At 38.9% G+C, this 27,577-nt stretch overlaps 1 protein-coding gene across 1 annotated transcript in view; it reads right to left on the bottom strand.

The window, feature by feature from the left end:
* Nucleotides 1–25,516, bottom strand: part of LOC108935306 (serine/threonine-protein kinase Nek7) — a 44,463-nt gene extending 18,947 nt beyond the window's left edge. Inside the window, exons 1-5 of the mRNA XM_018753810.2 lie at nt 25,438–25,516; nt 12,449–12,523; nt 7,400–7,540; nt 5,102–5,164; nt 2,835–2,945 (exon numbers count right to left, since the gene is read on the bottom strand). Coding sequence (XP_018609326.1) covers nt 2,835–2,945; nt 5,102–5,164; nt 7,400–7,540; nt 12,449–12,502 — 369 coding nt within the window. The 5' untranslated portion in view covers nt 12,503–12,523; nt 25,438–25,516. The remainder of the gene's footprint in view (nt 1–2,834; nt 2,946–5,101; nt 5,165–7,399; nt 7,541–12,448; nt 12,524–25,437) is intronic.
* Between the last annotated feature and the right edge of the window lie 2,061 nt (nt 25,517–27,577).

Genomic DNA, 27,577 nt, shown 5'->3' with positions numbered 1-27,577 from the left:
AGGTACATTATGCAGTAAACAACAGTAAAATTGCCTCAATGTACTCTTCAAGAATCCTGTTACTGGTATCTATGACACAACAGAGAGGGTATAACATGAACTATTAAATGATTAAGTGACCCATTGCAGCATACCTCCCATAACATAATAATTTAAGATAAAATCAGCTTGTGTTTAAAGAACATCAACCTTCTCTTCCTTAGTGTAATAACCCAAAAAGACTACTCAATTCATTACCTTTGCTGAACACCTTCCAGCTTCAAAATAATATGAAAAGCACATCCATTTTCAGAAAGAAGGAAAAAAAAAAAAAAAGGCAGTTATTTTCAACTGCACATCAGGCATATAGAGTTCTTGAGCACCACAAAAAACACATTTTCCAGAGAACCATTCTACCTTAAAATAGGTGATGTCTACCTTACTTTTTTCACTGTTTAATAATTTTAAAGAATGCTAATAACTTTAGCATTGTTAAATTCCAGTGTGCCACGAGGCATCTGGGCAAGAAAGGCCAGAGAACACGAACTAGCCCATGTTCCCTCGGGAAGGTCAGTGAGAGCCCCCAGTTCTCTTCCCCTCACTGCACAAAACGCCACCTATGGTCAGCTGGGTGCCCACAGAGCTGCGGGGGGAATTAAGTGAGCAGCGATCTCCTCCAAGCAAAGTTAGATGGACCAGTAAGGCCTGCAGCCCACAGTGTGTAGAGAAGTGGGAGGCTCACAGCACCTACACTGGAGGAGTCGTCTGCCTGAATTCACCTCTCGGGAGTGCAAGTTGTCATGCTTTGAAAGGGAGACATAAGAACTGGGTAATTGACCACAACAAAATTGGGAGAAAGGGAATTTGGAAAAAATATGAGGGAAAAAAAAAAAAAAAAACACTGAAGCATTCTTCATTTTGGAAGTTATCCAGATATTGATTTTCCACAAATAACATAAGGTTATTGTGTGAAAAGTGCTTTTGATAGCCTGGTCATAGATATTTTCTAATTACTAGGTTAACAATAATTGGTTAGGGGAAATCCCGACAGATAATTACAAGTAAAACCTAACAGAATCATGATTTATAAAGAAAAAAATAAAACAAACATTTAGCTACTGAAATAAACCGTTTAATTTGCAGTACAAAAAAACAGAATGCTTCTGCACAGGTAAATGTGGAAAATTATCTGCAAGTACTCCATGATGTGCTCCTTATTATTCCATTGTGCCACCGATTCACTTTGCCTATTTCACCCTCTTTTCATGGAAATAATTCAAGCGGTTCTGTATGTAATATTCAGCTCGAGATGCCTTGGCCCACAGCCAAACAAAGCTATTCTTCCCCAGCCCCTCCATTTGCATATCAGAGGGCTGTTTGATGTCAATGGGGTGCATCTCGGCCCTGCGTGTGTTTAAAAGCAAACACTGCACATGCAATATTCTGTAAGTGCATGCAAATGAAGGGCCATTTGATTTCATTTGAATTCCGAAATGGTCAGAAATCAAAAAGAATAAAAATGTTAAATTCATGCATTCACACTACTGTCTCACACATGCTGCACAGTCATATTTATTTCATGCTGAAGAGTTTAATCTTTATTTGTACCTTACGGATGGTGAGGTTTAATCGAAAACAATCTACCAATACATATTTAACTATATTATAACTAATAAATATGACTTAATTATTAACAAGAGTTGATGATTAAATATGAATAACTCAACAAAGCTCTTATCTGCACTACACGTGACAAGAGGTTTTAAATTAAAAAAAAAAAAAAAAAAAAAAACCCACACACACATACTTTTGGGACAGAAGAGAATGTAAAACACCAGTGATACAGTGGTGATCTGCTGTGCCACAACAGCACACCCCTTCACCTGCAGTGCCTGTGTGTACTAAATATAGATACCAAGCCTACGTTTCAAGTTATTATGCCCTTACATCATCCGACTCATTTGCTCATAAAAATATTTCATTGCACATCTAGGCTGTTTTGAATTAAATAGATTCCGCTAAGTTGGTCAGAAACTGAATGGCTGAAATAATATTTCATTGAAAGAGGTTATAAACAGCTTTATGAATCAATTCTATGCCTTTTTATTTAAAAAGGACTTGGTATGAGGATTAAATTGATGATTTGTAGTCTGCTTTTACTGTGAAATAAAATCTGCTTTTGAGTCTAAATATGTCTAGTAGAGTTTCACACAAGAGTACAGCAACAGCTTCAAAATGGTTAATGGAAAAAAAAATAAGTTTATTTACTCGCCAGTATTAGCAACAACTACATCAGTCATGAATTTTTTGTGTTTTTAGAAGCATTTGCCAATATCAGCTATAAGGGTTAGCATCACTGGAACAAGGAAACAAAGAATGGAGAATCAGTTGATTAAGTTACAGAAAATAGTTGGTTGTTTAAGATAAAACAAAAACTACTGTATGAAAAGAATTTTCCACAGAAAAATAAAAATCAGTATTACAAAAAGGAGACAATGAAAGTATGCAATACTAAAAATCTTTATATTAGATGTATACAAATCTGATTCAAAACAAATGCTGAAGCTTAAGTACAGGGCTCAGACATTACATGTTTTACAAACTTTTTAGAAACCACAAATGTATAATTAGAAAACATTAGTACACTGACTGAACATACTAAAATGTGCAGTTTAGCAAAAGCATTAAAATCTATCACGATTATTCAACAGCCTAGAATTTGTTTACAAGCTGATGTATGGTTGGCCTCTACCACATACCCTGTAAACCTGATCTCAGATGTGTGACTTGAACATATAGCTACTCTGTCATTGTAAACACCTTCAAAAAACTCTTTTTAAAATAAAGTCTCCTACCTTTATCATTTGGGAAAGGTCTCCGGCATCTGCAAGCTCCAGAACTATATTAAGTTCGTTCTCTTCAATGAATGATGCATAGTATTTGATTACATTAGGATGGTTCAATTGCTGCAAGAAAATGAACAGACAACATGTCACTCCAACAAAGCATTCTTAGCTGATTAAATATACATTAGTATTTCCTTAGAATATACAAAATGTTCTAATTTGATATATACACTTGTAAAACCTGGAAAGTCATGGCAAAGAATGCTGCTTCCATGATCCCAACAAGAGCAAACAAAGGGTCAAAAGGGCAGACAGATAACAGCTGATGGAAAGAAATCTTTGTTCTTCAGGTGACAGTTCTGTCTGGCCTTTAAAAACACTTCTCCCTAATGAAAACAGCAGTCACACCACAGATGCAGACTTCTTTCACTTCCTGTTGGCTGTTCACCGAGTACCAGATGCAGCCCAGTAAAGACAAAAACTCGTATCAAACACAAAACAGGCCAGATGACATCTGACACGAGCATCTGACACTAGAGGAGAAGGATGAACCAGAGCATCATATCAGGCTTGACAGGCTGGGAATTTTCAAGAAGGTGTTCATGCCCAGCAGAAAAAAAGAAAAGGAATGAACATTAGCATCCCATGAATTTGTTGCATCCACCCAGGAGCAAAAATTGCAACATGACAATACAGATTTATAAAAATCAAACTGCATTTCCTAGACTATCCCGACTATTGTCTCTGTGAAAAACAGGTGGTTCATGTTGGTATTCATGTAGCAACCATCATGCCTTCATTTCAGTCAGTTTCACACCCCATTTGGCATCACATTCGAGGCAAACTGCTTCTGGTTTCAGCTTTATACAGATCAAAGTAGACCAATAAATAGTTAACAAAAGCCCGGAACAGACCAAGCAGTGTTTTCATTTTGCAGTTCTATTTCTGTGATAAATTATCCTCTTTTCGTGATTAAGTTGGGGAATTACAATGTTTTGCCACTGATTATGAAGCGGTGCAGCAGGAGTGTCAATTTCCTGGAAAAAGACAACGTGATGAGAAAGGAAGAAGTGTCTTTGCATCACAAAGGCTTAAAGTACAGATTGTTATCGCACTTAAAAAGAAAGTCTTAAAAATGAGTGCAAAGAAATTTTGGTGGGAGGGCAGCAACAAAGAGCAAACACACTAAGTCAAGGTACAAAAAAATAAATATCATGAGGCAAATAAGACAGTGAGAAACCCAGGGATCTCGGTCTGATTCTATTAAGGCCTTGTCTCATTATTTCGATTTGAGGCTATTTTTGTCCTGTCCACCGAGGTAGAATGCAGGACTTCCACTTTCACACAGATGCTTGTTAGTTGTCAGAGGTGGACTGGTGCGGCAACCACATTCATTAGCCATCAGTTCAAAGGCATTGCTTTAGGTGGAAGGGTGAAGGGGTGACCCAGGTTCGGGGTGGGGGGGGGTGAGAGCCACAGCGTGCCCTCCCAGGGTGGCTACACGCTCTTGGAAGGGGTGCCTCACACCTCTCATCTTCCCGCACACTTCCTTCCAGGCGGAATGCTCACATAGAATGAAGAAAGGAAAAAAGGAATAACATACCCACAATGCCACCAATTAACCCATGTCAGATAAGACACCATGGTGAGGACAGGACAGTTTTACTGATACAGGCAAATGTGGAGAGTCAACAGGCCCCGGAACAAATCACTTATCCAGGTCAACGCAATTAACTCAACAAGCCAAGCAAAGTTTCGGAGCAGGGGAAGAAACCCATCCAAGAGCGAGGCAGGCAAGAAGATGCAAAAGAAAAAATTCTAAGTAAAAATATATATTTAAAAAAAGTTCAAGGAGGCAGGGTGATTTATTGAAGCTGTCGTTAATTTGTTAGTTGGCGTTTGTGAATGCGCATGTCTGTTTAAGGCAGTTTGATAAACGAAAATGCTTGATTTAAAAGAAAGACTAAAGATACGAGAGAAGAAAAACATCAAAAGACCCATAAGGGAGTCTGATACAATTCTATCGCAACGCACTGTGGCCCCCTTTCTAAACATGACTGAGAAAGATAAAAACTATAGTTTTTGGCATTAAAAAAAGAGTCAATCTAAGCCTGGAGGAATGACACACAAAGCTAGTGATCTGTGCTCCCCTCACAAGAAACGGCTCGTCTGGTTCAGATCAATTGTTTTTCTCCAGCGCTGGGTCTCTGCAGAGGCACCTTTAGAAAACATAATACAACACATGATGCCGCCTTCTCACTCCTCTGGTTTTTTACCTTAAGGAGGTCTATTTCTTTGATGCAATCTTGCCGAGCTTTGGCATCCATCAAGTCGAATATCTATCAAGAGATCAAAGGAGAGAAGCGGCATTACGGCGTGTTCGGAAAGCACGGCTGCCTGCATCCAAGGAGTCAGCGTGGAACAGAGTGCACCCGGGCAACACACCTGAGCAGGGGTGGGGCGTGACCGACTCACCACCCACCCCGCCCCCCCCCAAAGTCCTCAACTGTGAGCCAAGTCAAATACAGCCTTAACAACATCATCGTCAACAACCGCAGTGTGGAATTATTTAATGACACTTTTGTACGATATAGTGCAGTTTCATTCCCTAAAGACAGAAACAAATATGGAAACATTTCCATTAAAGCTATAGAGACAAAATCAAAGTTAAATCCAAGTTAAAATTTAACAATTGAGAAATTCTACAACTCAGTGCAAGTCTTGATTACTGGAGTGTTATTTATTTTGCTATACATGGATAAAATCTACTGATAAAACAGTAGGACCAGAGTTTCAAATATTTTCCAAACAATAATGCTTCTCCTGGGCTCCCCTGCCAATCCTTTACACGCTGTGCCTTTTCATGGCTTCCCTGTTCCCCGTGTCACAGGAATTGACACTAAATGATATCTTTGTAGAGACATTAGAAGACGAGTGCCAGCTGCAGACACCTGTCTCAACACCTGGCGTTCAGCGGTGCTCCTCTTCCGCGTTCTGTCAGCACCGTGGGACACTTCCACAGCCAGCAAAGTCCTTGTCAAACTAATCAAAACTATGAATGACAACTGTATGGCAAGACGCTCAACCGGTTATTTTAAAACATTCATTATAATTCGGCGGGCTCCTTTAGTAGTACATCTGTGCACTGGAATATAAGCTCCCTCTCACAGTCCAGCATCACATAACTACTTTTAGACTTGTTAGAAATTGAGGAACAGTACACGTTTACACTAAACACAGATTTACAGTCAACCTATTGCCTGTAAAGGCTCCTAGCATTGGAATACATATTTCTCATCAATATATCAATAATAAAAGTTCTCAGAAAGTCTTTAAGATTATTGACCCTCTTAAGTGTTTCTCACAGAATCCAAAATTGCAATACTATTCCATATTTAGATGCATTTAAAACAAAAAGTAACTTTCCCATATGATCAGCTAGCTTGATTTAAGAGATGTCAGTCTTGTACACAGATGGCAATTTGCAAAATGAGCTCCCAGGCGGGGGTATTCTGCTATGGTAATAAAAAAAACAACTACCATACTTCAAAACGGAAGCAGCAGGAACTGAACTGTGATGCTCTGCCATGGAAAAGTGGGTCTCAGTTTTACAGTTACTGAATAAACCCAAACCAAACAATTTCACAAACTGTCACTATGGATGTTTGAATACAGTCTACATTTGCATATGAAATGGGAAGGAAATGCATTAAGCAAATAAGCAGCGAGGTAAGAAATTTCACTAGCAAAGTTTTTCACTGAAAATTTTCACTAAAAATAACAACACAGTAGCTTAATTTCTCACAATGAAAATGCACTACCAGTTTTACTGTGTGTCCAGTTTCTGTTACATCTTAATTTTGTAAATCAAACCATTTTCAGTTCTACATCAAACCAAAAATAATGTGATGAATAAATAAATAATGGAGAAGCTGCAGTATTTCTCTGACCTTAAAAGCAACAATGGGTGACTGTTTTACCAACAGGCTTGGCAGGGAACATATCCCAGATGCCCACACTCTGCCTCCAAGGTGTCTGGGGAAGGACCAGGGGGCAATTTAGACTGCTTTGTCTTATACATCGGGAAATAATCTTAGATAAGCTCCTTGAAAGGGGGCTCATTTTCAAACAACATTCTGCTATTTTTGAAGCATATATCAATACAAGATGGTGAGCAAATTTTGGTAAAAATTTTAATGTATGAGTCATAATACTTATTTACCTGACACTTTTCTTCAAAGCAAATTAACATGTTATTTTCATGTGCTTAGATGCTTTTAATTATTTACCCATTACTGACTTAAAAAATTGCCCTGTGCGTGTGAATGTGTGTGTTAAATGCCTCTGCTGTGTTGACGGTATATACGTTTAAGTAGCTTTGTGAAGTGTGCCTTTGTAAATTGCCTTGGACAAAGGTGTCAACTAAATAAGTAATAATAATTTATCCAGTTGGGTAATTTTTACTGCATTAATTCAGGGCAAATACCTTTGTCAAGGGTACTACATCAGGAAACATCTGTCACTGCTCAATACATTTGATTCAAGACAGCATGGTGAAATGTGTGCAGTCTTACCTGGACTTTTTTCAAGGCTACAGATGTGTTGTCGAGCAAGTACCTGGCACGGTACACCTCACTAAACTGTCCTCTTCCAATTTTCTTCTCAATCTGAAAATTGGCAAGGGAATTGTACCCCATATCAGGCTGCAGAGGCTTCTACAAAAGAAAAAAAAAAAAGACAAAAAAGGTTAACAAAAATGCTAACCCTGCCCATTATTTTGACTTGTACATTTATAATTAATATCAGATTATATCAGTGTTAACTCAAACAACAAGAGCGCTCCTTTAAAGTAAATAACAGTACTGATTCCACAAGAAGTGCATGTATGAAATTTTTGCCACTGTCTGTTACGTGGCCATGAACAAGACCACTCTTACTAATCCACAAAGCGAATGAATGTAAATGTCATGTAACTTCAAATAACCAACATGTTTCACAGTGCTTATTATATAAAGAAGCAGTACACAGTCTTTGTCATGGCTGCAAAGACAGCGTTCCACTGGGGAGATTTTTCATGCAAAACGTCAGAGGTCTGCTAATGGAGCGCAGTGGACACAAATGTAACAAGAGCGGCTTTCATCGCCAATGTCTGCTTGCACGCATCACCCGGCTGCAACGTCCCTCCCGCTAAAGTGACTTACATTATACCAGTTAGAGGCAAACCCCCCAGAGTGCTTTCACAATGAATCGTGTGGCACTTGAGATCTAAAATTAAAAGCTAAGCAATATCCCAAATTAGCCCGTCGGATATGCTTTAAAAAAAAAAAAAAAAAATGACCTTTAGAGGGTTTTTGCAAACTTTAAACCACATAAAACATGGCTATAAAAGGTGACATATATCAGAATGCCACATGTCAAAGGACTTGGCAAAAACGGCCACAGGACTCCCTTGAAGGTAGTTAACTTTGAAAGGAAGGGGGGAAAAAAAAAAAAAAAAAAAAAAAAACTGTCCTCAAAAACCACAAGAGCAGGATTAGATGTATGTTGTTCTGTTTTATTCAGAGTAAAACAAAGCCAGCATAGAGTAAAACCTGGGGAAATGTACACATACTTAGAGTGCCCTGGTGCATCGATCAGTTTACCATGTACACCCCCCACTCTAGCCCTCGTACACACACTGCAAGTAACTTTTTTCTAGACACTGGCAGACTTTTACTGTATAAAATTAAACATGTAAGCAGGAAAGTTTTTAAACCTTAAAAAAATAATACAAAGAAAATGAACTACACACGAAAATGTAGCCGAAATTGCATCTTCTATTTGCTTCTAATTGCTTGAAATATTATCTCCTTCTAATCTTGTCTACATACAATGATTAGGAAAATATTGTCCAGCTGAATAAAAGCCATACATAAATCACTGACCTTGAATATATCTATGACACAAATGCAGCTTTTGCGATACATTCCTCATGTGATGCAACATTCATTACTATCAAAAGGTGCTCATTTGGAGAGCCTATAAAGGTAACTGAACAGTAAGAGGTAAAATTGAGAACAAAGTGTCTCTAATATGCAAGTATTATTATGTCAGATGCTGGGTTTTTAAAAAACAGTGAGTCGCCTAACTTTCCGATTAAATTGACAGAAAGAAACAGTTTATTGTTTGACACTAACATTACTTTTGTCTTATATAAGGTAAATATGGACAGGAAGGAAGGTGCAGACTAACTGAACGTTCAAGACAGAAATCTGTACATTGTACCCTCTAAAATTAATACACCGCTACTGACTATTTTGTTGAGTCCCATTAAGAAAACAAATACCTTAATTTACTGATCCTTATCTGATCACAGACTAACCGTTTCTAAACTGGATCTATATACATGTAATTTTTCCAAATTTCATATTATTGTTCAGTAACACCAATAAAAAAAGAATCAGCAGGAAAGCTGATTTCACACAAGAAGCAGAGAGGCACAGCGGTCAGCTGGGCGTCCGCACGGCCAAAACAAGCCCGGGAATTACTTTCACCCACTGCATGGTAAGTTGACAAATGTTAGCATGAGCCTCTAAAGCACTGTGACAGCCGCACGCTGAGAGCAAAGTCTCGCTAATGTGTTCTGGCATGCAGGTTTGTAATCACACATTTACATATGCAATGACCTACATTTGCATGTCAGATCGCACACTGTCCTGCTTGATTAGCAGCGGGCGCCTCCCCGCACGGCGGCGGCCTCCATGGCGGGAGAGGGCCAGAGGGCGGTGGCTTTTTTGGCAGCCGAGGGACGAGCTGCCAGCGAGGATTAGGCTGACACGGCCTGAGCATTAGACACTTCATTAGAGGTAATCTGTTTAACAGTGGGCAGTGTATGTAAACTTCACAGCCCATTTGCGGCACCTTCTCGCCCCGTGGCCTCCCTTCAAAGGGCAGCGGGGGCTGACTGATGGCCTGTCTCATCCCCGTCTTTGTCTCATCACACGGCTCGGGCCACAGCGCTGACGCGGGGAGCGGTGTGTCACGGCACACCCCTCACCACCACCAGGTCATTCGCCAAGCGCAACACAACTTGGTACATACTGCGGCTTGTGGAAAACTCAATTGCTGTCGTGCAATGGGGGACAGGGGCCAAAACATCCATCCCAAGAGAAGGCGGGTGTGGCAAAAGAGGAGGCTGCAACCTTGTGGCGTACTTCAAAATCTATGCCAGGGTAACAAAGAATTATGCGGTGTCCTTTTATTTTCATTAATGTCCATTTTTATTTCTAAAGTGCCAGTTGTAAAAATTACATTTTTTTTTTTAAAAGCATTATTTTAAAAATTCATTACTAGAAAGTTTAACACTGACAATTTAGCTGCCAAACATCGCACTGCTTTCACTTCTCTTTCACTTTTTTTTTTGACACTATTGCCATGTGTTTTTATGCATGGCCTTCTGGAAAACGCTAGAAGGGACAGCATGTCAGGCGAGGAGATGCAGGCAAAGGCAGGCCACAGTGACACGGGCGTAAATGGAAACACAAGTACAATGGTTCCCTGACAGAGAGGAGGACAGCAGGCTAAGGACAGGAAGCAGCACAAAGCATTAGGCCTGACATGTCAGTGCAGCACTGACAGCTGGTGACAGGGACACCACCATGTGAAATCTAGGCAGGGCATTCAAATACCTTTCTTCTCCAGCATTATGTTCAGGAAACATAATCGAAGATACTGCTCAATACACTATAATCTGCTATTCCCTCTGACCAAATGAGAAGTTCAGCACTTACAGGGCTGTGCTGAGAGTCCATTGGTCTTGTCAAGATTGGGGGTGACCTGTGCTTCTGTAGAGACTCCCATTATACACGCCTTACACATCAGATGGTCTCCCACAACGAACTCATTTTCGCGTTTCCCCCATTATTATACAGGACAGAACAAAAAGGACAGCCATCTGGTGTACAGGTCAACAGAGGGGAGATATGGTGCATGTGTGTAAATCTCTGGCTCTTTTATGCAGTAATGACGAAACAGAAACACCCTAGCTGTGAACTATCGATCAACACACGTCATCTTTAATTCTGGCCTCAAAAAATAATTTGATGAGACATGTTTCACACAGCAAGAAACAGGTCATCAGAAGCCTGAGTACATATCTCTTTCTTTCTGTTAAAAACAAGGCTTTTAATATGTGTGCGTGCACACACTGTATCCACACACACAAACTTTTTTACAAACCTTTTTTTTTTTTTTTTTTTTACGAAAAAGTAGAGTATTACAAATTAATAACACGGATGTTTATATCTACAAATCTTTTATCTTTTTTCTACAGACACATTTTATATAGCTTTAAACACATCCTTATTGGCCTTGCATACATGCTTGTTTATATACAGAGATACACCTACATATTAGTAAATGAAATTACCATCAAAGAACCTATCCTGCTACTCACAAATATTTAAGGAAAATCACAATGATCAGTCCAAAACCAATGAAGGCTTATTGTACCTTTAATCAAACAGAAAAGCACCTAAAGGTGAGACAAAGATGTTGACCTTTTCCCTTACAGCACACAGCATTAGCTCATCTCCCAGAAGATGCTGTATCTCCTTGGCATAAACCCTAATTATGATGTAAATGGATACTGTAATGTGCAAACTGTAACTTACTGTTCACATAATAAAACTCTGTGCTTTATTCACTTTTAGGTTGTCACAACTAAAGGAGCTTATTTAGACAAACTTAATAAAAGCTATACAGATGTGGAACATGTAACTGACTATTCTGCATTTGAGAAAGCTTAAGTCTCTGCAAACTTTTCTCCAAAGCTTTTTTTTTTTAAAATGTTGTGGTATGAAAATATATAGCATCTCAACAGCTCAAGCAAATTTAGGCAGATGTAACATCAAGCAAGTGCTTAAAAACTTCCTTCAATATAGAATATACTGAGAATGGGCTTTGGACACATTATGTATTTAACACAATATTTGGTAACACTCTTGAGCTCCGCCATCGCACAAAAGGTAAATGAGACCTGCACAAGAAGCACTGCCATAGCATCACGAGCAGTTCCCCTGAGCTCGGAATCTGATTATCGCCTTCTGCTCAACTTGACAGGGGAACTCATACAGAAGAGGGGAGATGAAGCCAATTCAGAACTTCAGCACTCCTGAGCTTCGCTCACAGTAGACTGGAACAGACAAACGGTTAGAAATCCCAACACTTATCTGTACTAAGAGATGGGACCTGAAACTGCTTCAATATACAAAGTATGTGTGTCAAGGGAAAGAAACACCAAAGTTCAGGAAACACATTAAGACAAAGCTAGAAAACAGAGGAAGCAGTACAGCAATGGATTCAAGCAAATACTACTCATTTTAGGCCTTAGACTCAATGATATCAAATGAAAGCAGTTTTTCATTTCACCAAGATTTTAATGACTCAATTTAGTTTATGTTTTAAAAAGTTGAACAAAAACTGTCAGTCACTTTGAGAATTAAACGCTAAATGAGTGATATACAGAACAGAACAGATGGAACAGAAAGCAGCGAGCCCTCCAGACCTCAAGACTCGGAGCTGAGTACCCTCTTCCCATTTCAATGTCTTCTGTAAACATCCAGCGCTAAGGAACGTTCACCTACCTGTGGCTGACACCCCGGCATGGCGGCCTGCTGGCCCTGAAGCTGGGCATCCATAGGGAAGGAGCCTTCACGTCCCTGTCAAACACACGCAACAAACAATTTCTAACTGACTGACTTTTCAGAGAGTCAAAGAGCCAGAAAGGACCCCCCCTTTTTAAATACAAAAAAGTTCCAGGAATTCTGGTAATGTCAAGCATGTAGACCTGGCAAGGGGCGCTGCAGCACGTAATCGTCTGTACATCCACTGTTCCAGGCAATAACACGTTACTCAGGTGGCCATACTGCAGTCTCATCTTACGGCAATACTGGTCTTTGGGATTTAACCCTTGCTGAGTCAGTGTATGGTGTCTTCTCACTTTTTAAGAGAATGTGGTCAAGAATATTGATATGTGCAATAAATTTATCTAAATTTTAGCATATTCATATGTCTATAATATACAGAAGACTATAATATACTGATATAGATCTGACTGAAATTCCAGATGGAGAGAATAGCAAAAGAAATTACAAGATTTTCCAGATAATAAAAATAGCAATAATGGGCTGTCATGTGAAAGAATAACTGTGATGATTCTAACAGGTGGTGCATCACAACCATCGTCCACTGACAAAATATAATTTCATAAAGCTGCAGCTCCACAAGTATTTCATCCTGAAAATTCAACACTTGCTACTCAATACAAATGATATCAGTGCGTTTGCCTGCAATGATGAGGCACAAAGTTGTTCAGTCTAGTTTCACCCAGACAAGACCTTCTCAAGATCTGCCATGGACAAAACCTTTTTCTTAACATCAAAATCAACTAGCACATTCCATCAAAACTACTTTCTTCTGGGATTACATTTCCGATTTTCTTGTAACTATTCCCCCCACATTAATTTTTCTTTGTTAATTGTGATCCATTAATATACATTATTCACTCTACCCAGTTCATACCCAAAAAGCATAGAAAAAGTCTATTACACCTCATTTAAAGACCATCTGTTTATGACACGATTATAAACCTTGTAAAAAACCAGACAGATGACAGCATGTGTACAAGAGAGAATACCAGCAGAAATATTTTTCACGCTCCAAGCCAAAATTACACTTTACAGGCAAACTGACTGGCGTGCTAAAGTACTTATTGTCAAAATCCCACAGTCACCCAAGTTAAACGAGATCTTAGATTTTTCCCTAGGAAACTGCAATTAAATGAACAGAACACACTGCTTCCAGTCACAACGAATACAGCAGGCAGCAAGGCCTTTATGATGGCATTTGACTGGCGCTCTATTGGATCAGTGCCCTCCTTCCATTACTTGCACTTCAGCTTCAACCAATTCAGATCAGGCCTGGCAATGTCAGCTTCTTTGTGACCCATCTCTGTGCTGAAATAACTGCAGGGTATTGGATCCACATCTACAACCCATCAAGTTCCTTTACACCATTGTTAAGAGAATCTGTTAAGGATGCCAGAATTTATCAACTGTAGGGTGCCAAACAATTAAAAAAAAGTGTAATTACCAGAGAATATTTTGTGTAAACATGCAACGTGTATGTTCAACACACCCGGGTAAACGAACACAAACTCCACTTCCTAAAGCATTCTGTGTCATAGTCTAAGACAAAAGACTAATAATGCCGTGTCCTCGTAGCATAATAATTTCTGTAAAGCCGAGCCGTATACCTCACCTGTTCATATGCTAAACTACGAAAACAATTCACTGTGCACATGAAGAGGACATCTTCATCTTTCAAGTAAAAATTCTAACAAAATTTCACAGAGCCACCTGGACTGTCAGAGAAGGTGACCATGTTGCTAACAACATTCAGACGCTTCAGGGCATATGACACTTTCTCAGGTTGACAGAATTAAACTAACTCCAATCGGACAAGATTTCCGAGCTGGCTGCTAAAGCATTAAGAATCATTAATCATTCCAAAATTCATTCACAATTAAACCCTTGAATGATGAAGGCTAATGATCTTTTCACATTCTTGACAATACAAGTTTAATTGTATGTAAACACGCCCAATTGCAAATGAGACATCTCAGATTACTAAGAACAACTCAAAGTCCTGATTAAAAAAAATTAACAACTATTCTTCCTATAACATATTTTTACATTCATTTAGCAGATGGTGACTGTTTAAAGGGTAAAAACAGATAAATCTGCACTAAGCATTTAGCAGCTTTACATTTAGCCTCAAGATATAATTAGTCTAGACCACCAACCACTCAGCATAAAACACACTGACTTCTGATAGCGATTGTTATCCAAACTGGGTTACTGCCGAGAAATATATTAGCAATTACATTCAATGCTAATTAGTAGTTCACCAGAATGAAAGTCAGTGGCTTTCAATTTAGACTCATACAATATTTTAGCACACTGTACTCTGACATGTGACTGAAAACTGACTGTTATCCCAGCACAGGATAGCATGGACCTGCAATATCTCAAAGCTTGACATCCCTCGTGATATTCGAACCTTGAACCAGATTCATTAGCATGACAAGTCAGTTCCACTTTCTGAAGAGGCCACACGAAGGACAGCGTTAACCAGTTGTTTGAACGCAACTTCCTGCCTTTTCAAAATAAAGACGTAGAAACTGTAGACCTAATGGTGCAGCCAAGCAAAAAGACTGTGTTAATAGTCCAGATCAAGCCTATGGCATATCACTAGGGGCATCCAATCATCACAGCTGCATTTCAAGACAAAAAAAAAAAAAAAAAAAAAAACTCAAAACAATTACATTAGCACATTTTTCAAGTTGGTTGTCTGAATCCTACTATATCGCCAAAAGTTTGGGACTCCGAAAAATCAAAAGGCCCTTTGAGATGCAGAACATACAGGAGCAAAAGTGCACCCATGATTACAAGAAACAGAAAAACCTTTGAGTTTCCATGAAAGAAGGAACACTATGTGATCATTTTGCCCTAACCTCCTTTGACGCGTGAAAGCCTAATGATGGAAGGCTGAGAAATGAAGGACCCACCTTCTCCAATTCATTTTAATTACTATTATAATTAAAGTCTCAGCTCCAGAAATCATCAGGAGTGCCAATTACTGTTCAATACATTTTTAGGGTATATTTTCGAATCAGCTTGTGGTTTGAAAAACAAATTCAAACCTGAATGCAACCAGTCACATTAACTGTTCTTTAAAACAGTAAAATGTAAGCAAAAAAGTAAAGCAACACAATTAACAGTAACAAACAGTCATAGATCTAGGCAGCAGAGAATATTAAAGAAAGTTCAAATCTTATTATTATAGACCTAGAACAAAAGTAGAATTATGGTTCTTTTTAGAAATCCTCCCAGTAACAACAACCTAACTCTGCCCCTGACTGTATTACCTGTAGACTAGTATGGCTTCTCTCTTTTGCAGCATCACATAATAAAGTCTTTACTGTCTCCGCCTCAAGAAAGTCAACGACAGCCTCATTCGATTTTTTAAAGGTAGTTTTACCAGCATTTATCATCAAGGTATATTTCAGTAATTTTTTTACTCAAAGGTCTTCTTTTTCCCACCATGGTAGCTCCAAGCTAAGGGCTGATGCAGAGTATAAATGCATCCCCCAACATCCCAAGAAACTCTCCAGTTTTCCAGTTTGCTGTTTGGCAATTCACACTGTTCCTTTCCTTTACCCAGAACAGAAATTTCATGAATCATGTTGGCTTTAGAGAGAAAGAAAGAAAAAAAAAAAGTGTGCTGTCCCTTGAATTACCTCAGTCAGTTGCTCCAACTTCACTTCCTGCTGCACCACTGATTGTGATCTACACCCCCGTCTCCATTATCAGTGTCATTTGTCACTTCTTGCTTGCTTACTGACACAGATATTCCAGTAAGACTAAATTTTCCAGTTCCCTACACAGTTTTTAAAGCTATATAGTCAACAACCCATTCATCTTTCTTATTCACCTATCCTAATGCAATAGGTCTGTACAGAAATGCCAAGTCTTCAGGAGCTCCAAGTGGAAGGTGGGTACGGCTAGCTATGAAACAACCCAAAGATGTTTCTTTCACTGAGGCAAAAAGGTTGTAAATTTCACTTTCAAATAAATTCAAACATTCAAATAAAGAGGTTGTAGCTGTGGTGCAGGATGTGCACATCTTCAGATTTGATGTGCAAATGCTTAAAGATTTTCAGGGGCTGTTTCCAGAGCAGAATAAGATGAAGCCATAAATTTACTTTTTATTACCATGTTGTGACATTCAGGGTCTGTAATGGGTATATTCCAAACATTGACAAGAACTGGATATGTACTTGGAATGCGTCATTGAGTCCTGTAAGCCAAACTTTATAAGGACACCTAACCGCTTGAAAACCTTCATCATGGTGACCACAGTGTACATTCATGTACTGTTTGTCAATCTTCTCCCTCTCATCTTGAATTACAATGGGACACAGCACCCTGCAGCAATCAGGTTCATCTTTAGATTTGTCTCATTCTGCTTATTCTGTTACCAGGCATGAATGAGATGTAATTTTTCAACCGCTCCCCAGAGTAGGCTTTATATATTCAAAATGAGTCACGTCCAGTGTGTTTCATTCTCGTACCTAACATATTTTCCAAAGAGCTGTAATTTATCAACCACAACAATCATTTCTAATTTTACTATAATAATGTAATTTGTACCCAAATTACTGCTTTTATAGCAGTACAGAAAAAACGGGTTGGATTTATCAAATACTGCGAGTTATTCACTTCACGACTTGTCAAATAACATTCCCCAAGTTACTGGGATTTGTGGACTTTGCCGTGTTGCTCCAACAGTGATAAACATCCCATGTCCCAAGGTTTAAGACATCTCCGGCATCTGTGCTTCTCTGCCAGCTTTCATGCGAGATGACTGCTAAACTACAGCAATTTTTCACCAAGTAAAATCCAAACATTACTGGACCATTTTTGCTACACTGCATTAATGCAAGACCTACATGACGAACCTGACCTAGGGGCTTGTCAGACAAAGTCTGGTTATGCCCTATGAGTCACTATGTCAAGCATAGTCTTTTGGTATGATTTCAGAATATATTTAAGTGAATATAATTTTAAAGCGTATTGTTCAGTTTGTATGCATATGTCTTAAAGTCTTGACTGAAAGAGCTTCTTCCAAAGATTCAATTTCTTGTAAAATGGTCCAACCAAAATCCTAGTAAACACTTTGACAGAAGGTTCTCCAGCTCCTGCTACAGTATTTCAATCACTGTGCCACAACTCACACTTCCTATACTGTATTTTTTTCCATTTGTAGAAGGATGTTTCAATTCCTAATAGTCTTCTTATAAATCATATTTTTTATATTTGTGATGCCAATGCATCTTTATGGAAAGGTCTTAATTACCCTTAAATTGCTGGTCTTTAACAAGCTATGAACTAAACATGAGCCTGATTATATGATCATTAAGTGGGCCTTCCCACTCCCATGAACAGAACTACAGAAACCCAAAGTTTATTTTTATTTTGTGTGTATTCTTTGATTACTCGTTGCCCATGGTTCGTTCTGATATTGTGGCCCCAACAGAACTTGGGAAGAGCAGTGTATAACTTACAGTAGATGACAATGTGAATCAAAAGAGATCAACTATCCTTTTTCTAGGTTTAATAAAAATGGAACAAATAGTAAAAGGTCACCCTAGTCCTCAGTCCACATAAAACCGTGTAAAAAGTTAAACTTTAGTTCAGTAAGGTCAATATGAAGTATTAAAAATCCTCTCCCCTTCTGGCACTGCACACAGCCCACACCTTCATAACAGTGGAAAATGCACTAATGCATTTCATACACAGTGAGAGCACTGCTGGGACTTCTTTGCTAAAAGAAATGCATACATTTAAGCCCATTTTCAATTTAATGTTTTTCCATAAAACATAAGATATACTTTCACAAACCATATAAACCAGGAAACATATTCATTCCAAAGAACCAACAACACTAACACAAGCACCAACTTGTAAATCACTACATCTTCAGTGTCCACGGTGCAAATGCCATTTACCACAAATCTGTTACAGTTCAAAAATGCTGGTAAGAACACATTACATTACACAAAGCTAAAGATATCAGAATAGACAATGTGGGTACTTAAAGAATATTGAACATTCAGTAAACTTGCAAACTTCTGCAAGGGGGCAGTTGGTAACATAGTGGTCAGAGCTGCTGCCTTTGGACCCACAGGTTACAAGCTGAAATCCCACCGCACAGAAAAATTTCCCAATTGTAGGGTGGCACAGCGAGTAGCACTGCTGCCTCCCAGAGCCTGGGTGGTGCGAGAGGACATGAGTTCAATTCCTGCTCAGTCTGTGTGAAGTTTGCACATTTCCCCCTTTTCTGCATGGGTTTCCTCCCACAGTCCAAAGACATGCTGTTCAGGTTCACCTATAGCATGTGATAGAGAGAGTGTGTATGTGTGTTCCACTGATGTATGGATGAGTGACCCTTTGTAAGCAGTGTACAGTGGCAGTATTGTAAATCACCTTGGTGAATAAGGTATGGATTGATAACACTACACAGAGTTTGTTGGAAGTCACTTTGGAGAAAAGTGTCTGCTAAATGAATATAAATGTAAATGTATAAATGAGGACAGTAATTGTAAGTAGCTTAGCACTAAGTCATTTGGGAGAAAATGCAACCAATTTATTTCAAGACATAAGCATTGCCATGCTGTCTTTTGCTCTATCCTCACCCCCTTTGTGCCTGTCCAACTTGGCTGACAGAAAATATTAAACAGGTATATTATATCAGCGGTGCTAATGGAGCACTGCTAGGTAAATATTTTGCTCAGTTATTTTAACTTAGAGTGTATACATGTCACACACAACCTGTCGATATCCTGGTAAACAAAAAACCTGAGAATGCTATTATATTTCAAGACACATCCACTCATGTAGGAATAAAGTACATTTAAGTGTAATAAAGCTATCTCCCCACATGCAGTTCCAGAAAATGTTACTTGGACATCTTGTGTTTTCTCCAGAAAACAATCACCTTAAATCACTTCCTTTGGTATTGAAAGTCTTGGAACTAACACACCAAGCAATTATTTCCATTCAACTCAATACCAAGATACATTAAAATTTCCTTCATGCACAGTAAAACATACTCAGTACACAGTTTATACAACAGAAAGATGTTTCAAGTGTGCAAAAAAAAAAAAAATTCATTCAGTCCAAAGAAGAAAGCTGCCCACAGGGAGGCAGAGCAGCAACCCATATTACAGATTATTTATAGTCCTACTTTACATTTTTCCACATTTCTTTTTTTTTTATTATTTTTTTTTTTACAGGGTAATCATTATTTTGCACCACAAGTATATAGCACAGCAGAAATCACTAGCTGTACACCAGCCTGATGACTAATAGTGTACACAGCATACTGTACTGTCCCACCTAAAGAAATCATTTCAAAAAGACACTAGTAGGCTCAAGGCCCCTCAAAAGGGAACCAAAGAGAGTGTGCTTCACCTGTATATGCATCATGGATGTACCTATTCACATCTTGTTTCATTCACCTACCACAAAACAGCCCAGTGTTAGGGAAATTCTTGAGTGTATACAGCTGTGACCATTTTGCCCTCATCTCCACACATGGCACCAGCAGCATCTGGCACACTAAGCATACTGTAAGATGGCACATTTGAAGGACTCGCATTGCATATTGCTTTCTCTTAGACCCCTTTGTAATACATAATTTCTCCTGAGAGTCTTCTTTTATCACTATGTGTTAATTCTGCAGGTGCTTCATAGTTAAAAAGCATAAAAACAACCAGCTCATTAATTTTGAATGAGACCACCTAACCTGAGCGTTTTCAAACGTTTCAAACAACAGGACATTTTATTGGGCAGGCATCAAAGAAAGGCACAATAAATCCCCACAGTATGTCACTCCCACTTTCGCACGGCATAACAGATACTTGTTCGTATACAGTAAAACAAAACAAACCTTGTCATATCCTTAATTTTTTTCTAAATTTAAGGATAGACTTCACAGAAATATCTCTGAGACCACAATGCAGCAAGAACAGAAATGATGTAGTTGTAGAAAATATATTTCAACAAGTTTCAAAGTAGAAAACAATTATTCCTTATAGATTAGCTGCCCATTTTCTCCAAAGTGACTTACAATGAGAGATTTTTGCATACTAATTTACAACTGCTTGCAATTATTATTAGCTACTTAAAATTATTTACCCATTTATGCAGCTGGGTCACTTTTACTGTGTCAGTTCAAGTACCATGCTCAAGGGTACTACAGCACTAGAGGGATACAGATCCCAAGCCAACGACAAGGCACTGGCTCTAACTACCACTGCTGGTAAATAGATAAAACTGAACTCCGCTGCACTTCATGCTGTGTTAATAAATGCACAGTGTAGTCTGCTACCCGGTATAGCGTACCTGCAATTAAAGCTCCGCTTTCTGGTTGAGTGAGAGCCAAGCACTGTGATGCATGGAAAAGGTGCTGATTGAGAGACCAGCTCTTCTCCGAGCCCATTCGGCAGCTCTGCATACTCTAGGGCATGCCATGAGGAGGGAAGCAGCTATGTGCCCTGCTGTCAGCACTCCATCCAAGCATGGAGAGAGTCCGAACCCCCGTGAAACGAGCGCTATCTCAGGAGGGGACAGTGCAAGAGTACCTCCATCCCTAGTGCTTGCAAAACAGATGGGAAACCAACTCAAGTCTACCAACGAAAAAGCTTTATATATGCTTAGATTTCAATTTAACTCACCGGCAGTTCCAGTAGATCTTACATAATAAGCCATCGTTTTAGAAGAACCAAATGATGTCAAGTGTGAGCTGACATCCCACACAGCCCAGTAAACAGAGGACAATGAGCAAATGATCTAAAGTGAAATGATTAGGCATCAGAGATCAACACAAGTTCTGGAAAAAAAAAAATAATTAAAAAGAAATTAAACTCACAAACAATGGCTTCTGTTGCTTTTACCAACATGCCATCACTATGAAATTTCAGGTGTCAGGGTGAGAGAAAAAAATCTCTAACTAGTCAAGTAACAAATTTCAGAAATGGTTATTACACATTCAATGTCATATGATAGCTTTTGTGAACTGTTTTTTCTTTGTGATCCAATTAGACACCAGGGCATTTAGTATATTATCCCAATCATTTTAACAATATGTCTTAAATGTTACCTTATTTCTTTATGGAATTAATAAAAAAGTAAACATTATGGGAATACCTTTGAGGGGAAAAAAAAACATCCTCAACTTCTAGTAAACATGGTAGAGACCAGAGATTTCATCATAAATTAATTTGTTCATATGGCTGAATGTAGACTTATTGCCTGCTTAAAAACACTAGTATGTTAACATTGTTTATAATAGCTCTGACAGTCAAATGTTTCATGTTGAAACAACAGGTGACGTTTGCAATTTCTCACCTTGTTTAAATACTTTCCTTTCAGTGGTAATTGTACAATTTCTTACTAACATTACCAGCTTTTCTGAGATACCTTGTATTTTTTTTTTTTTTTTTAAATTTAGAAACAAATGAAGCATGAGAAGAAGCATAGCACATTGATACAACTGGCAAATCACAAACATGGTGGTAGCTTACAACTCAGTACAGGAAACTAAACACACGGCCACTTTTGTTTACATTTCTGGGGGGAAAAAGCCACATAATACACAAACAGCTAAATAAAGACACACACACACTAAATCTGAGACGCAAGCTTATATATCTTACATAACTTTTGTAGCGTTCCCATGACCACACTCATTGTAGTGTTCCATTTTGCAGTCACCTCTCACGTTACAAACGATGGCCCCCGGCTACATTGAGCAGCTTCTGGCTGTGCACAGATGGTGGACACAAAGCACACATGAGAAGGAGTTCTCAATAATTTAACCGGGGCCTAATGAAGATTTTTGCTTGCTCCGTGATGTCAGTGCTCATCAGCGTGCTTTACCAGCAATGACTGCAACAGGACGTCACAGCATGTGCAACGAGCTGAAGTACCACAGTCTTTTGTGGTCACACTAATAAAAGATTACAAAATAGACTCACATGTTTATAGTCCTGGAAGAGGCATCATGATGACAAGCATATGAAATGTACCTGTCATGTCACAAGCTAAATAAAAAAAATCTTAATGTAATTTTTTATACACTTATAAATGATTAATGAACACTAAATAGAATGTAAGAACATGGTCACTGAAGCCAGTTTCTTCAAAAAGTACTGATATTATTTAAATCTGTTCATGCAAAATCTGTAATTTGTTTGCCCACTGTGAGTAGTGTTGTTTCCAGATAGGGTACAGGGCAGAATAGCCCTCGGACTGGATGCCCGTCCATCACAGGGCAATCACACACTGTTTCACTCACACAAATGTGTACTAAGAATAATTTAGAGTGCCCAGTTCACAGTGTCTTTGAACTGTGTGAGGAAACTAGAGCACCCAATGGACATCCATGTGAACACGGGGAGAAAATGCAAACTCTATACAAAATGAGCTGGATTCTAACCCACATCCAAACCCAAAGCCCAGGGAGCAGTGTGAGGCACCAGCCCAACCTGCTGCTCCACCATGCTACCCTGCCTATTGTACATCTCAACCTAATTTATTAATCTTGAGCCCAATCCTTTCAGCTCATTACAGCAGAACAAGCCATCTAACACAGAGGCAACAAATCTACAGAGCCAGCAATTAAGTCACACTTGTTCTGGAACAAGTTGCATGGTCACACCTAATAGTGCTAGAAAGGCAGAGCATATATTAACACCGACACCTCCCTTGCTGCTTATTGTCTTGCAGACCTTCCTTGAAATGTCTTCATTTTCTTAAGACACTTGTTCTTTTTTTCAAATTCAATTAAGTTCACCTCACGCTCATCTGATGCACGACTGCAACACATTTTCATCATCCCACCGTTACGGCAGTGTGCATCTGATGACTGCCAGATCAGAGCGTCCCTGAAGGGTAACATCTTCTCTCCCCATCATGCCTTCAGGAACTTCCTTTGTGCTCCAGAGAGGAATCAATGTTCTTTGCCCTAACACACAAAAATCAGTGTTCAGTCTCATGGTGGCCAAGTTTTACCTATTTATGGGGCTACAACCCCTCTCCCTGACCCTTTTATCAAAACCAGACAAACTTTTCTCGCTGTGTCACTTTATATGAGGAAACTACATGACTTGCAATGTCACTTTTACAACTGTAGTACCACTATGATTGTTATTCTTTGGAATTTATTGTTCCTCAGTATGAAATTCTTAAACACAATCTTTTATCAGCTGGAAATATATTCTAGCCTTAATATAGATACAACAGAATAAGATGCAAAAAAAGCTGAATACATTACATTTCAGGAAAGGCAGTAAATTCACTGCAAACTACAAGGGGCTAAGTAAAGGTTTATAGATATCCACAATGGATTACAGCAAAAAAAAGTGTTTTTTTTAGATACACAAAATAATCATCTTGGCCCATTCTAGTATATCCAGAAAACATCTTCCCTGGAGCTTCTTACAAAGATTAATCTATCTTGCCTTCTATATTAACCCTTTTAGAGGAAGCTTTGTCAGAGGGTAAATTTGAGGTCAGAGGCCAAATTTGAGGTCAGAGGCCACACTAGGACATACACTGCTTCATTAATTAATGAGCAAACTGAGCAGCTATGATTATTTTCAGTATGGAAATATGCAGGGAGAAAACAGCAACAACAGTTATCTACGTGAGTCAGGTTTTCAAACACCTTTTTAGTAAGCACTGAGTAATAACCATAGAAAGCTAACGAATGATAACTGCAGTACCCAGCGCCAGGTTTCTTACAAATAGACATCACTAATCAACATAAACATCACTTTGTAACATGTAAGAAACACCAATCAGAATAATGAGCTTTTAAAATAAGACAAGAAAAATACATGCAAATAGAAGCACAAATGCAGTCCAAAAAAAAAAAAAACGCAAATGCTTAAAAAGGAAAATGGCACATTTTTGTAAACCCTTTGTAAACTTGTGTGTATACAAGTTGGAATGATGCATATTGATCCAATTTGGACTTTGAACATTCAAGTAGCTTTTATACAGTGTGAGAGCCGAACATGCCGTCTTGGAATCTGATTTAATGCATTTCAATTTAATTCTGAATTTTTCTAAGTCATACTCCTTACAGGCCTGCAAACTATTTTTATTCACAAGCCTCAGCCACACTGGTAAAGGCCTCCTAGCACAGCTTGGCTTGAAATCTGAAAGAACATGATGCTTCCTGCAGCTTCCAGAAAGCAGCCTGTGTATGGGAGACCAAACCAGAGGATTCTTGTGGCTGGGATTCAAACGTAGGTCCAGGCCTCACCGTGCCATCAATTCCCATCCAGTGAAACTGCACTCAGCTCATGCACATTAGTGTCTAGTACATGTAACAAAATACTCCAGTCTTTGCGAAATGAAAACAAGCTGTGGCTTTTTACTTTAGTTCACTTTACAAAGAGGCTAATCTTCAGCAAAGTTATAAGAGCCTCACAGTCAAGATGCGTTTATGGAAGGAAATGCATTTTGACTTATACCAAAAATGCACATACACTGCAATAACATTTAGCAGAACACATACATCTCTAATTATTTAGTATCCTACGTTGTCAGTATCTTCAATTATAAAAGCAAGACAATATGGAATAAATGGTTCTTATACTGAAGTTTTTATTCTAATAAAGTTCAGTCTCAAGGTGAACTTACAAAATGAAACAAACTGCTGACAGCTATGCATATTTTGTGTGTATCTATAAACACACACAACAAAGTATGAATGCCACAAAAAGTTATAATATTAATAACATTCCAAATGACATTAACATTATAGTTCACATCTATTTGCTTTCCAGTCTTATGTTTGACAACTGGTAACAACAGAAGAATTATGTAGAAAGTTGGGCTACAGCTTGATTTAACATTTCAGTCCCTACACCTTGCATTTCATCGCCATCAAACACAATCGATTTCACCCAACATCCACATCAAAACTCTGCACTTACAGCGTGCCGCAGCGTATCTCTGAACTTCCCACTGCCTTTGTCCAGCTCTGATTATTTATATCTTATGTGTTGTTGTTGTTCAAGACAAAGTGCACAGTCATAGAATCAAGAGCTGAGTGGGAAAAAAAAAAACCACTGTATCAAAAAATTGTTCATATTATAGACAAATAAATTGACAATGGCTGTCCATATACTTAATATGTCATATATGTGGACCAAACTTACTAAAACAGCTAATAATTTCCCAGGATTTGCTACTTATTAGCAAATAATCAGCTGGTAGCGTAGTGGTTAGAGCTATTACCTTTGGATCCAAAGGTTGCAGGTTCAATCTCCAGCTATAGTACCGTTGAGCAAGGTATTTACCCTAGATTGCGCCAGCAAAATCATCCAGTTTTATAAATGGGTAAAAAACTGTTAGCTTGTAATTGTAACCTTAATACTGTAAGGTGCTTTGGAGAAATGCATCAGCCTAATGAATAAATGTAAGATGTTGCAAATGTCTTATTTTAATAAATATTCTATCAGGAATTAAGAAGCTGTATTTGTTGGTGAGATTCCAGAACATTCTGCAGAAATATTACAATCTTTTTGAGAAATTGCATCACAAAGCAAAAAAAGGGTACAGAATTCCTATTGTGAAACCATGAAATACACTATTCCCATGTTCACCAAATTAATTACGGATTAAAATATGACTTTCATTCTTTTTGAGTGCATTCATGAACCAGTTTATTTTGGCCATCAGTGTAGTGGACCACATCAATCTTTCCCACAGGTCTGAGGAGTTTTCAGAACTGATAAAATAGCTGTTACTCAGTGCAGGGTTCCATACCGCCCGAAGCTGAACTTGTAATGAGGCCTCTCTGTTGCACCAGGTCCGTTTGTGGAGAAGACAAACAGTCGCTGCTGAGTGCATGTCACCTGTAAGCTTCCTGGGTCCAGAGTTACAGCTGCGGTTTCTTAACCTTCCCTAGGCCACAAAGCTCTTCGGGAATCTCTGATGAAACCTTTGCGTTCCTTCCAGGAAAACGTCCATAAATTCAAAGAAAATAGTTGAACCGAATTTATCGCAGATAAGTCACTATTTTCCCATGTAATTATGGCATAGACAGTAACGGCAAAGTAATATTTTAAGTTTCAGCTACTTTCAAAGCAAGTCTGCACTTCTTGGGCCCCCTGAAGCCCATCCACACACTCCAGGTTATGCACCCTTGACAAATACCTTCTAAAACCAAAGTAAATATTAAGTTCCCTTATTGCTACATTAAACTTTAAAGTTACCCAGCTGAAAAAACAGATAAATTAGTGGACAGATTAGCTCAGAGTACAACCCTGACCAGAGAGTGACCCAGAGAAAGGGATCACCTAAACGAAGGTCAGAGACTAGTAGTGACAGAGGTGGTGACGACGATGATCATGATGATGATCATCATGATGGGGGCGCGCGCCATGGCATAGTGACACGGCGGATCCACGCGCTCAGTCGGTTACAAGCGAGCGCAGCACTCCATGACACTGGTAACCATCGTGTCAAATTACCGAAGGTAGACACTTTCCTCGTGGACTACTTACCTCCACCCTGTACTAACTGACAAGCTAGAATAGGAACTATTATTGTTACAGCTACGTCTTGCTGTCATTCAAGTTGTGACAGGAGCTGTACAACTAGAACTACTAGCTACACGACGAGTCTAAACAAAGTTTATCAAACACCCCCCGTCCAGAAAACCGAAAAATCGCCCTTTAAGTAACTTTTAAACAAACCGCTCATTAGTTCCTCCGATTTGTGTGCAACTGTTCAGGGGAAGAGGAGCGCTGGGAGTAACATAGACTAGTAAAACAGGAGAGTAGAGTTGAGTCTTACCAGGAAGTGGCGCCTCAGGCGCTACAGAGAGACTCACTGAGTGATGATGAAGACGCCTCTTTTTTAGTCGTATTCTCTTTATTTTTATCCCAACCACAAGTTATCGTTTAACGTGTGGGTCCGTCCAACAAAAGTTAAGCAAACGGTGGCAAAAGGCACTGATTTGGAAAGTTACGAAGCTGGACTTGTGTGTGACTCTGCACTCTAGGGTTGGCGTGAATGTCAACATCCCACAATTCCTGGAGGAAGGGGCGGGGCTACAGCTTCTCTTCT

This window comes from Scleropages formosus, chromosome 9, assembly GCF_900964775.1.
Source record: "Scleropages formosus chromosome 9, fSclFor1.1, whole genome shotgun sequence".
Lineage (NCBI taxonomy): Eukaryota > Metazoa > Chordata > Actinopteri > Osteoglossiformes > Osteoglossidae > Scleropages > Scleropages formosus.
Note: the sequence above shows the minus strand (reverse complement) of the source record. Positions and strands in the feature narration are given on the sequence as shown.